This window comes from Diospyros lotus, chromosome 10, assembly GCF_014633365.1.
Source record: "Diospyros lotus cultivar Yz01 chromosome 10, ASM1463336v1, whole genome shotgun sequence".
NCBI lineage: Eukaryota > Viridiplantae > Streptophyta > Magnoliopsida > Ericales > Ebenaceae > Diospyros > Diospyros lotus.
The window spans coordinates 6,697,697-6,711,148 of record NC_068347.1 but is presented as its reverse complement, the minus strand read 5'-3'; the positions used below and the strand labels follow the sequence as shown (position 1 = coordinate 6,711,148).

At 36.5% G+C, this 13,452-nt stretch overlaps 1 protein-coding gene across 1 annotated transcript; it reads right to left on the bottom strand.

The window, feature by feature from the left end:
- Positions 1–2,444: 2,444 nt before the first annotated feature.
- On the bottom strand, positions 2,445–5,676 carry LOC127811014 (receptor-like protein EIX1). Its single transcript, XM_052350691.1, has one exon. The coding sequence runs from the start codon at positions 5,643–5,645 to the stop codon at positions 2,721–2,723; it is 2,925 nt and encodes a 974-aa protein (XP_052206651.1). The 5' UTR covers positions 5,646–5,676; the 3' UTR covers positions 2,445–2,720.
- Positions 5,677–13,452: the final 7,776 nt, after the last annotated feature.

Here is a 13,452-nt window from a genome sequence, read left to right as displayed (position 1 = left end):
AATTGTTCAATCTGTCAATTTTTTTACCGATAGGGCTGAGATTGAGAGACTTGAGGCAACCAAAATTGATTTGCAAAATCAAGTTGAGGAAGAGGTAGGAGCTTTATTTTCTTATTGGTAAAAATTATGCTTCTGTTAAATTTACTGGATATTGCTTAATGTTTTCTCCCCTTCCATTTTGTTTCGTTGTAGGCTAAAGGAAATGCAGTTCTACAAGCAACTCTGGAGAGCAAAAAGAATGCTTTGCTTGAGCGTCGTCTAGCTCTTGAGCAAGATGTATCTGCTATTTTTGATCTTTACATTCTTGTCGTGCAAGATGTATGCGTAAGAAACTTGTATTTGTCTATGCTGGAATGAGCTATGAAGTGATTGGAGGTTGTTCATTTCATATGGTGTAATACTTATTGTCAGTTCGTTAGAATTGATTCACCAACTGGTTGGATATTTTTCTTTTTCAAGTATCAAATGTTTGCCTGCCTACTCCTAATTCATAAAGTAGTGGCGGTGGTTATTATTATTTCTTTTTCCAGCGGTTGTGTTCCAATCGCCTAACTCGTGACTTGCCAGGTCTGGATTAAAGCTAGCTAGCAATGCAATGTTAGATTTCTCTATTAAACTGTCTGGCCGTCTGTCAACCCATATTACTGCCGATGTATAATGAATAGAAGAGAGTGTACTGCTACCGTGTGGATGGGTGGAGTCCTTATACATGCTCCATTTTCTGTTCTCTTAAAATTTTGGTCATACATGGCTCTGAAATGTGTTCATACTTTATGGAGAATTACTGTTGTTAAATTAGTGTTATGAAGTTTTTTGATGATTAGAATTATGTTTATTTTGGATGCAATGTATTAAGTTAATAAGGTTTAAAATATAGAAAAACAAGCTAAAAATCACTTTTTGTGGTGGCCAACAAAAGGTGGTCACTAAAAATGTTCATTTTGTGACGGCCAAAACTATCACTAAAATCTTATCATTTGTGACAACCAGTGAAGCCGTCACAAAAAATTCATTATTTATGACAATGGTGGCCCTCACAAAAAAAAAAATTAACAGTGACAGTCACTAGTGGCTGTCACTAAAGAGTGATTACTTGTGACAGCCATGACCGTCACAAAAAATGACATTAGTGGCGGAGGACCGTGGTTGTCACTAAAATTTTTTTTGTGACAGTCACACTCGGTCGCCACTAAAGGGTATTTTTAGTGACGGCCAGCTAATAATCGTCACTAATACTATTTGTGACAGACTTTTTAGTGATAGCTTGTGACGGCCAATTTGGTGGCCACTAAAACTTTTAGTGACGAGTTTTTATGCTTTTAGTGATGGTTCTGGCCGCCACTAAAAGTCAAAATTCTTGTAGTGGTGTCAGCTCCCAGCCCGAAGATCGCACTGCGAGCTGGGGGGCTTAATGTTACGGGTATTTCTCGCTCAACTTTATGTAGACTGGACTTAATACAGTGATTCGGCCCAAATGCTCAAGGCCCAGTAAACATCGAACTGAGATCGTTAAAGTGAGCTCGCATAATGTTGGAGCCCAGGCTCAAACGTGGGGACCAAGCGAGCTCCCAGTAATGCCTCTAACTCATCAGCGTATTCGGGCAGGCTCCAAGCTATATTTTGAGCGAGCTCCCAGCGATCTCTATAGCTCGTCGACTTAGCCCGTCAGCTCGCATTATTGAAGGGGCGTATGCCGTGGTATATCAACAGGCCAAAGGCCACCCCGGCTAGACCATTCAAGCCCACTTTCTCGGCCCATTTGGCCGACCCATGCCAGTCCCATCCTGGCCCTCTCACAACAGCATCATTATAGTCGTGCTTGGGTTTTTGGGCGTCCACCTCAGATCCCATCCTCATTAATGGCGGATCCCATCCACATTAATGAAGGTCACGTCGACACCTTGTTGCGACAAGGGACGCCCCCGCCAGCTATTCTATCCCATCACCTGTACAAGTAAGGAGCATGCGGAAGGGCTTCTTCTCATATATATATCGACCAACCCTCTTCAGGGCCAGGGTATGGATTCTTTTCCGCCAACTTATGAACACCCAAAAAACATTTGCTTACTTGCTTACTGACTTGAGCTTCGGAGTACTTTGCAGGGACGGGCCAGCGGCTCAGCAAATCAGACCAGAGACTTCCTTATTCCCCTCTCGGATCCACCACATCAGTGTGGGCCAACGAATCTTCGTTGACCAATTCCGAACGTCGACATTTTCTTTTTTTTTTTGGCTTCAAAATTTATGATTTTGTTAATTAATATAATTATATAATTCATTCATTAAGTAAATCGTTTATTTACAAATGATTATATTTTTGTTCATAAACAAACTCATTTCTTATTTACGAACAAACTCTATAACTTCTCATTTATGAACGTTCAACACATTTTTTTAGCTTAAACGAGTTGACCTTGAACATAAAAAAATTATTGACGAGTCGAGTTCAAACATTTCCTACAGAACTTAACTCATAAACTAGCCAAATTAAAATACCTTTGGAATAAAAAAATTAAAACCAAACAAAACTAAACTCAATTCATCCAACTACTTTTTTCACCCGTCTTTATTTTGCTTATTCTTTACTCTATTCGTATTTTTCTTTGGTTTTCGCTTTGCCAATCTAATGGAAATCGATGACCTTCAAAAATATTTTTAACATACAAAGCCCTCCTTTGCAGTAACCCAAATCATGTACATCTAATATAAGTGCAATTAACTCATTTCTTAAACATCCTCTTCAAACGATTAGCGCTTAGGAAGATTAATCTAGTTGTTTCATCTATCATTTTCTCGAGAAAATGGAAGTACGCAAGTCTCCACCGTCTTTTAATCATCAAACTGCCGCAGACTCCCCAAAATCCGGTGAAGAATCCTAGTACCACAATCAAGTAGAACCATAGCTTCTCCAACCAACCTTCAAAGTCTTCATCCTCTTTGCCCCCACCAGAAAGTGTCTCACCACTGCCACTACCCTTGCCCCTGCCACTATATTTGGTTGCCGGCAGAGTCCCACAAAGCCAACGATTACCCGCAAAAATGGATGGATCACAAATGAAGGTCTGAAACTGGTTGTATGTGGGTATTTCCCCAGACAACTGGTTAAACGATAGGTTCAAGTGACTTAGTGAGGTCAAAGAGACCATGCTTGCTGGGATTTCACCCACAAGTTTGTTGTGGGAAAGATCGAGGGTTTCTAAATTTTTCAAGTTTCCAATCATCTCTGGGATCTTTCCTGTCAACTGATTCCTTGACAAGATCAAGGTGCCCAAGTTGAAAAGTGTGGTCAGTTCTTGTGGAATGCCACCGGATAAGTTATTGCTAGAGAGATCGAGACTATTCAGAAGGCTAAGGATTCTTGCTGTGTACTCTATTATTCTACCCTTAGTGTTCATCTGCAAGCTCCCTTCAGATTGCTCAACCCTAGTAATGGTTTTCAAGCCACTCAAATTCCCTAAACAAGTTGGGATTATCCCTGTGAGCTTGTTGTTTGAAAGATCCAATATGTGAAGATTAGAGAGGCGACATAATTGCCAAGGAATGTATCCTGTAAAGGAATTGTTCCTCGCGCGGAAAATGAATAAAGTCGACAGGGCTTCTCCGATCCAAGATGGAAGATTTCCAGAGAGTCGATTGTCACCAATGTCAAGAATATCCATTCTTGTGCAGTTTTGCAAGCTGGAAGGAACTTGACCAGAAAGCTTGTTCCCACCCAGAAACAAAAATTTGACGGAACTTAGAGAGCCGATTGAGCTTGGGATCTTACCAGAAAAATTGTTCTTCGAGATGTCCAGGAAGTAGAGATATTTTAAATTGCCTAGGGATAAGGGGATGCTACCATTTAGATAGTTGAGAGAGATGTCCAAGTGGTCCAATAATGGCATTTCTTCTCCAATTTCTGGAGGAATTAGTCCAGAGAATGAGTTATTCCCCAGAAAAAGTTCACTAACATTGGAAGACCAGAGTGGTAGAGGGCCCTCAAAGCGGTTTGACCGTAGATCAACCGTGGATCGATTGTTGAAACGCAATAAGTTATGAACTTGCCCACTTAAGTTATTGTGAGAGACATCTAGTTTATCAAGAAGCAAATCCAATTTCAGGAGCCAATAAGGTAGGGACCCTGAAATTCCAGCATAGCGCAGTACCACAGTTCTCAGCTCATTTTGATTTTCAAGCCATGTGGGAAATTTGGGACCCAATTGGCATGCTTCGATGTTGATGCATCTAAGTTTGAAAGGAGGAAGCCAACGAGGATCAATTTTGAAAATCACTGAAATATCTGGCGAATGTTTTGTCATTTGCAACTCCTTTAAGCTTGAGAGATTTGCAAAATGGGTCTCAGTTATAACACCTTGCCATGGATTCTCAGAGAGGTCTAGCACTATCATCGATGAGAGTTGCCCAAGGTTGCTTGGGAAGCTACCATTCATATTATTGTTTGAGAGGTACAAGTACTCCAAGGAAGATAAGTTCCCTATGGAGTCGGGAATCGAACCTCTGAACTTGTTCTCCCGTAGTTGAAGCTCCCTCAACTTCTTTAGGTATCCCAATGAACTAGGGAGCCTTCCTGTCAGAGTGTTGTATTCCAAGTCCAATGTCTCTAACCTGCTATTATTGCATGCTGAGAACGCGTTGATGAGTTCAGTTACCTCACCACTGAAATTGTTCGTGGAAAGCTTCAATGTCTGCAAATTGCAGAGCTTTCCTAAACTTGGCGGCAACTGGCCTCCCAATAAAGTATTTCGAGTTAGATCAAGATTTTGGAGGGAAATAAGTTCTTCAAATGTTTCTGGAAGCCTACCTTGGAGATGGTTAAAGCTTAGGTCAAGTTGCGATAGGGAACTAAGATTAAATAACCAATGGGGAATTGTGGAGTTGAAGATATTGTGGGAAAGTTCAAGTACTGAGAGATATGTGAGGTTTATGGATGGAAGAGATGGCGGGGGGTTGTCAAGCTGACATTGAGGCAAGTGCAGTTCTACAAGAGAAGGAAGCAAATTAACCCTTTGAAGCCAATGAGATGAGGCCTTGCCCAGGTTCGCACCTCCCAAATTTAGGTACCTCAGAGAGGAAAGACTTGATACCCAATTCAAATCCTTGGCCTCTAATGTTGCAAAGTTATAGCTGATATCTAGATAAAGCAAGGTAGAAAGGTTTCCCAAACTTGGCGGAATTTCCCCACCAAAGGACGCGTAAGAGAGATTGAGATACCTCAACTTTATGAGAGATCCAAAGAAATTTGGAATTTGTCTGCCTTCAAAGTTATTCTTGCTGAGGTCTAAGTACCTCAAATACTTCAAGTCAAGCAAAGATAGACTGATTTCCCCTCCCAATTCATAAACCTCAGTACCAATGCTACTTAAAAATGGATTTTGGAGTTTTAGCTTCACAACGCTCCTTGTTTTGTTGTTGCAAATCACGCCCCTCCATGCACAACAATCTTCTCCAACCCATGAAGAGAGCCGGCCTGAGGGGTCTGTGAGACCACCTTTGAATTTGAGAAGTGCTTTCTTCTCAGCTTCTATGCAACCCGCCACTGCCTTGGAACTCTCGTAGCAGAAGCCAAGTTTCAAGGCTGGAAGAAGCACAAGTGCACACAAGAGAATGAACAACGGTAATTGACAGCATCTCTTTTTCATTCCCATAGGCACCCAAGGCAAGGAAGAGTTGAAAATGAAGTATATGTTAGTTGTGATGCATAACATACGAGACTATGCATATATAGACGAACCCAATACATTTGCGTACAAACTGACTTCATTGAGGAGCAATAATCAGCGGTGTTGGGACCCATAGGATTTAGTCTCCGTCAACCATTATCCCCTTCTAGTCCTGCAATTGAGGTGAGAATAGACACAGTGAGTGATGTTAAATTTGTTGTGTGTGTGTGCGCGCGCGCGTGGGGGGGGGGGGGGGGGGGGGGGTGGTTTACTTTGTCCCATCGTCGATATTGGTTGTCCAGAGATGCTATGTCCATGTTTTTCCTTATCCTCGTCTTGACATAATGGTTTGCACCCTATACAGGTTTGATTAATTGACAATCAGAATTTGTAAGTCTTTATGTTTAGGTACTTAGCTAAAAATCTTATAAATACTGGTATTTAAAAATAAAATGTAATTTTCCATCTAATCAGTTAATCGCCGGCATCCCACCAGCCTCGGCGATGGAGTCTGTTTCTTTCTCTCTAAGATAGAGCACAAATTACTATTATTATCTCTTTTCAACTCTACTATAAATATAAATAAGCGAGTGTTCATTTTGTTAGGTAAGACACCTCAACCCTACAAAGAGTTCAACAAATTTATCTGAAAATTTAATTTTTATATCATTGTTTGTATAGGAATGATTTGTTCCCTCTAATTATTTCTTTTTTTATAGAGTCCTTATAATTTAGAGATAATTTTTTTTTTAACAATAAATATATTATTATATTTGAGCACAGATAATTTTGTACTCATCTAATTGTCTAGATGCTAAGCTCCAAATTGGAGGGCATCAATCCCTGTCTATGGGTCCCTGCAGCATTCCTTGTTTGCATTTGGTCATTGACCACCTTGACCATAAGACCAAAATTGTAGGAAAATAATACATTTTTAAATACAATTCTAGTTTTTTTTACACGACAGTGGTTTATTTTAACCTCTTAAATATTCTTTATTAAAAAATAATAGGGATGACACATGTGTTTTCACCAATCTTAACTTTGAAAGATAACCACTAATATCTAAAAAAGAGTTCGAGTCCCACATTTATCTTTATTTAGTCCAAACTACTCTTTACTAGTATGAGATTATCGAGAGCGTCAATAATTGAGGATATCATAATTCAAGGACTAGTCACCTCAACTTAAAAAAAAATCAAAATTGGGATTATTGCTATAAATAATTCTCTGCCACTTCAAACGTTAAGATGATTCTCTCGCAAAACAGTCCACAAATTATTGCAAGTGTCACATATTATGTAATAATTTTGTATTCAGATAGTGAAGTTGGTAAAATAAAATTAATATTTGAACATAGAATTTTGTACAAAAATGCTGTTAAGGAAGAGTTGAGATTTTTTTTTTTTTTTTTTAATTTAGATAAAAGGAAGAAGGTATGAGTTTTTTTTTTTTTTAACAAATTGTACCACTGTACTCCATGAGACAAATTAACTTGACAAAGTTCAATTGTTATCCAACAAAGTAGATACATAGACTATCTTTGAAATGTGCCTGCATATTCATGTATGAAAATTCAGTTCATACACTCTATTGTCTATTGTTCTTATATAAAATTTCATATTAAAGTCTTGTTAATAATACTGTGCAACAAAGTAACTCTACAAAGTTCTCCAATTGTTGTCTGATAAAGTAGGTACATCAACTATCTATTGAAATGTGACTGCATATTTGTTTATGAAAATTTAGTTTAAACACTCTGCTGCCACCATGAATTAGAAAGTTTCTTTTTTCAGTTATTATATCTTTATTTAATTATTATTTACAGTTATTGTTTAGACACTCCATATATTTGTTTGTGAAGTGAAAGTGATAACTGCCGTTAACTGTCATAAATAATTATTGGTTAGTTTTATATATAAAGCTGTAACCTTCCAGTATTGACATTGGGCATGAATTATCAAAAAAATTGTTGAAGTTTTTCTCTTCTCCCTCAATTCTGTCTATTTTTTCTCCCATTTCTCTTGGTTTTTACCTATTTTTTTGTAAATTTTTGTCTTATTTTCCCTAATATTCTTTCTGTTTCTCTTATAATTCTTCATATTTATCCTTCAATTCCAATTTTATCTTCAAAGAAAACATCAGTTAATATTAGGATTTTGACATCTACTATCTGTTATTTCTAAGTAATTTTTCTTATTAAAGTCTCCTTAAATAAAACTGAAGAACCATGTGACCAAAACACACAAAATCACTAAAAATAATAAATGTGGCATCCTAAAATTCGAACTTTTGATAACTTTACCCATTTATTTCTTACCCATGTTTTTTTTTTATATATATGTGAGGATACAAATTGCCTTTCTAAATGTGGTAATGGTTCATCAGCCTGTGTATGGTAACCATTCTCCATCGATCGATCATGCTTCCACCCAAGTCTTGGCGGAGCACTCTTACTAGTGTCGTCTAGCTGCCTTGAGTTTAATAGTTAGAAGGAGACAGTGATGTTCAATTGTCAAAGCCAAAAATGTCATCTAAAATTTTAAATTTTAATATATCATGTATTGTAGGTATATTAGGGATAACCCGTGCCAAGGCACGATACAACTAAAAAGAATCAAACATTGAATTTGAACACGAAATAATCAAGCACTGAACTCAGACGTGTACTAAATTGAAAGCCTAAACTCGCTTTATATCACATGTTTTTCTACAGGTACGGTGTAAATAATATTAAGATTAAAATGCAATAATATTCATTAATATTTTAAAAAAAAATTGTAAACATTGAACAAAAAATAAAAATAAAAATTATTGTATATTTGTTAATGTTTTATAATAAAAAAATTACTAAATCTATATAATAAAATACATCACTAAATGCTCTACAATGTGAACAGATTAAATTAAAAATTAACTATCAAATAATACATATCAGCCGTCGCCGATTGCCCCATCAACGGAGAAGGGGGGAAACCTTGATTCAGGGTTGGAGAACCTTGGGTTCCCCGACCATGCATGGTGGGAAACTCTTTGATTTTTATATTATTTTAATTAAAAAAATTATTGTGCCTAAAATAAAAAATAGAATTAATAAAATAAAATTAAAATTAAAAAAATAAATAAATTATTTTTGAATATTTACATATTTAGGTAACTCAATAGAATAGATTAATCAATTTCACATTTCTTTAAGTATCAAAGATTCAACACCTAAAGATAAAAATATTAAATTTCGAATTAAACATCCTACTTTGATATCATTATTTGAAGTTTTACACTAAAAATAATATTTGATCATCAATGATTTAAAAAAGATATTTTCATTTCTTTTGGAATTGAATCATCCATGTTAAATTCTTATAAATTAAAACTTACATTGTTGGTATTTTTTTATTTAAAACTTATATGATATTTCAAAAAAATTAAAAACTTACATATTTAAATGCTTTAAAAATTAAAATTTATAAAAATTAAAAAATAGTCCTTGACCTTGATATAAAAGAATTACACTTTGCTATTTTTTTATTTAAAAAATTTCAAATAAAATTAAGTATTGATATATAGAAATTAAAAAAATTGTATATAACTTTTTTAAAAAAATAAAAAATTTTAAAAAAATTGGAGCCCTTGATTGTCGCTGGTCGGGGGCTTCAAGGGCCCCAAATAGCACCTGGTCGGGGGCCTACGGGTCATCTTGGACTGCCAGTCTCTCGTAGCGCCTCGCCCCCACCTGCCATCATCCCTCCCTTCCACCATGGTCACACCCGCCGATGGCGTGGGTGGGTGGGTTTGTGAAAGAGAGAAAGAGAGAGGCAGTGAGTGAGAAAGTGGGAAAGAAAGTGCAACAGAGAAAGAGAAAGAGACAATAAGTGAAGGAGTGAGTAGCTGTCGCACCCGTCGGCCCATCATCGACCCTCCCTTGCCCCACCATTGTTGCACGTGGGTCTATGAGAGAGAAAAAGACAAAGGGAGAGAGAAAGGCATTGAGTGAGAAAGTGGGAAAGAAAGTGCAACAGAGAGAGAGAGAGAGAGAAAGAGACAATAAGTGAGGGAGTGAGTGGCTGTTGCACCCGTCAGCCCATCATCGACCCTCCCTTGCCCCACCATTGTTGCACCTACAGATGGTGTGGGTAGGTGGGTCTATGAGAGAGAAAAAGACAAAGGGAGAGAGAAAGGCAGTGAGTGAGGAATTGAGTGGTCGTCACACCTGTCGACCCCCCACCCATTGTCGTCCCTCTCACCCCCCCCTCAACGCTGTCGCACCCCTCAGGCCGCCGTCAACCCTCCCTCCCCCCACCGCCGTCGCACCCATCGATAACATAGGTGGGTGGGTCTGTGAGAAAGAGAAAGACAGAAGCAGTGAGTGAGGGAGTGAGTGACCGTCGCACCCGCCAACCCTCCCCCCACCTATCGTCGTCCCTTCTGCCCCTCCCTCACCGCCATCGCATCCACTGGCTCCCCACCTCGTCGTCGACCCTCCCTTCCCCCTATTATCGTCGTACCCACTAATGGCATGGGTACTATCGTGGTACCCACTAATGGCGTAGGGGGATAGGTCCGTGAGAAAGAGAGAAAAGGAGAGGGTGAGAAAGACAATGAGTGAGAGGTGGGCATATGGCTCCGTGAAAGAGAGAAAGAGAAAGACACTGAATGAGAGGTGGGCACATGGGTCTATGAAAGAGAGAGACATTAAGTGAGAGGTGGGTGGATGGGAGAGAGAGGGAGAAATTGGGAGTGAGAGAGAGACGGGCAATGAGTGAGAGAGATAGGGGTGTGTGTGTGTATATGGGTATATGTGCATTTGAATGAGACTCATAATGTGGCAAGTGTCCCGGTTTGCCTTGTATATAGATATACATAATTTTATTGATGAATTTTGAGAATCATGCTTTCAACTCCTCGAATCCCAAGAATTCCTTTGTCTAGGAGTCAATTGATGACTTCTCTAACTTTTATGGATCATATTCGAAATTCCTAATTCTTTTATGAATTTATACACAGTGTCTTGGTTTCCATTAATCAGTGTCCCGGTTTCCATTCAATTCCCCTTATCCAGTGAAGGGCTGCCACGACCGGACCAACGCAACCCAAAAACTCATAAATGATAATAACTAATTATTTCTTAAAATTAAAATAGATATTGGACACAGACATGAGCTGGGCCAACCACCCATCACTAATTCCGGATTCAATGGACAAGAGAAAAGTACCCGCAAAAGGCATCCCCACAACTTTGTTCTTGGAGTCATTTGGGCCATTAATGCGATCTCTGGTATCATCATCCAAACAAATTGCCTTAAAATTTGAAAAGTAATTGATTTCCATTCTCATCTCATGGAAGTGATGAGTTCAGATTCAAGGCCGATTCACCTTATCTTAAAAAAAATTCAAAACTGGGTTATCTCTTTAAAGTCTCTGCTGACAAAATAGCATAAACACTAATTAAACTTTATATTAAAGCAGCAAAAAAGTCTCTAAAATTTAATTTAATATATAATTCTATAACTACTATCAAAAGCTATTAAAAAAGGCTAACAGGGTGTTGACATGTCTAATAATGTGAATGACTAAACAACACAAATGATCGCTGAACTTTACATAAAAATACAAAAATATCAGCATTTCATTACTTTCTTTTAATGACAATTGACGATAATTATAAAATTATACACTAAATTAAAATTTAATAACTTTTTGACTATAAATTAGAGTTCAATAACCTTTTGTATCTTAAAATAATCACCCAGAAATTATAAATAAATAACCTTTTCAAGTGACTCAACAGAACGAAATAGGCTTAGCTTTTTAGCGTGTTTGCTTGACCCAAAAAGATAGAAAAAATATATATTTTTTATAATATATTACTCAAAATGTAAAATAATTTATTAATTTAAAATTCATAAATTATTTTCTTATTTACATCAAAATGAATAAATTGATTTTTTTTATTTTGTCAAAACATATATATTTATATGTGTGTATTCATAAATAAATAAATATATACATACATATGTCTACATATGCACCTACATGCACATAAATATATAAATACTTATTCTTGTTTAAACACAATAATAAATTTATTGTCTAAGAAGCGTCTCCAATTTTTGTATATTTTGCAAGGAAAAAACCATCAAAGAGTACAAAATATTTCCTATACAAACACTTTGATACTTATATTATATTTTTCTATATTATAGAAGAAATTACATAGCTCTTGAACTACTAAAAGTGACTTGCCTTTGTGGAGTGATAGTTCACTTATTTATAGCTAAGCTATGAGATTTGTAAAAACTATCTTTGTAACGACCTGTTTAATGGGTCTTAGATAATAATAACATTTTTGGTGTTGAGCATTTTATGTGAGCCTTAATTGTTAGATGTAATTAAATAAAAATAATAATATTTTTGGTTAAAATTTTCTTGAAAGTAAACTATTTGTGAGTGTGTAATATTAAGGTATAAATGGTTATTATAAAGTGGGCTTGGCTCAAGTGCTTAAAACCCAATGAAAGTGATGGGTTAAATAATTTTATGGGCCTAGCATGGGATGGGCTTTTGAGTGGGCTTAGGCCATAAATAAAAGTGGGCCTTGACATAATTATCTATGTGTGAATTGTGTGTGTAAAATTAGGGCTGGCAATTCGGGTTGGCAGGTCGTAGTCATGTCGTGTCGAGACACACATATAACACGTATTAGGCTAAGCCGAACACGACTCGTTTAATAATCGTGTCAAATTCCTTAAACCCGAACACGACATGTTTATTAAACGTATAACACGACATGACCCATTTAACCTATTTATTTAAACATGTCGTGTCACCTGTTTAACCCATTTAATTTAAACGGGTCGTACTGTGTCACCTATTAATCTGTCCAACCTGTTTACCTCTAACATGTAAAAACCTATTGAATACATACAAAAAAAAAAAAAAACCTATTCAATACCCATACAAAATTTTATTCACCGACAGCAGATCTCGAGAAAGTCAAGAAATCACAACAACAACACAAATGAACATCTACGCATGCAAAGCAGAAGAAATACAAAACAAAAGTTTTAATGGTGTTATAATACATCTTATCCACTGAAATTTGCTCAAATTTTTTTGGATTCAACCTCTCAAAACAGAAAATAAGTCAACCTATAACTGGTAAAATAAGCCAAACCTCTCGAAATTTGCTAAACGCTATAACTACTAAAACCATTTATACAAAATATACAAAATATATACCTCAAAATTTCCAACCAAACAATCACAAAATATATATGCCAACAAGAAGCAGCTGCAAACACCTGAGGCTGAAGGGTGTATTCACAAAATATATATACCAACAAGAAGCAGCAGCAAAATATACGAATCAACAAAAAAAACTTACCAGAGGCTGAAGTGGAGGCTGCGACCGGCGTAGGCGGGGGCGAAAGTTCAGAGAGTGTGAGAGAGAACGAGCAGGGGAAGAGTGAGAGAGAAAGGAGAGAGTTTATGTTTAGCCTTAGGGTTTCTTCTCGCAAAGAGGGAAATCGAAATGGGCGTGGGGGGGGGGGGATTTTCATATTTTTGGATTTTAATTTTTTTAAATATTTAGTTATTAAATAAAATAAAATAATTTAATAAAATAATATTAATAATTAAATGATAAATAATAAAATTATTATTATTTGACTGAAATAATAATATCAATAATTATACTATTAATAATAATATTAATAAAATTATACTATTTTTTCTTTTCTAATCTTTATACATTTAGTTATTTTTTAGTTATCATTTATTGATGTAATTGAGT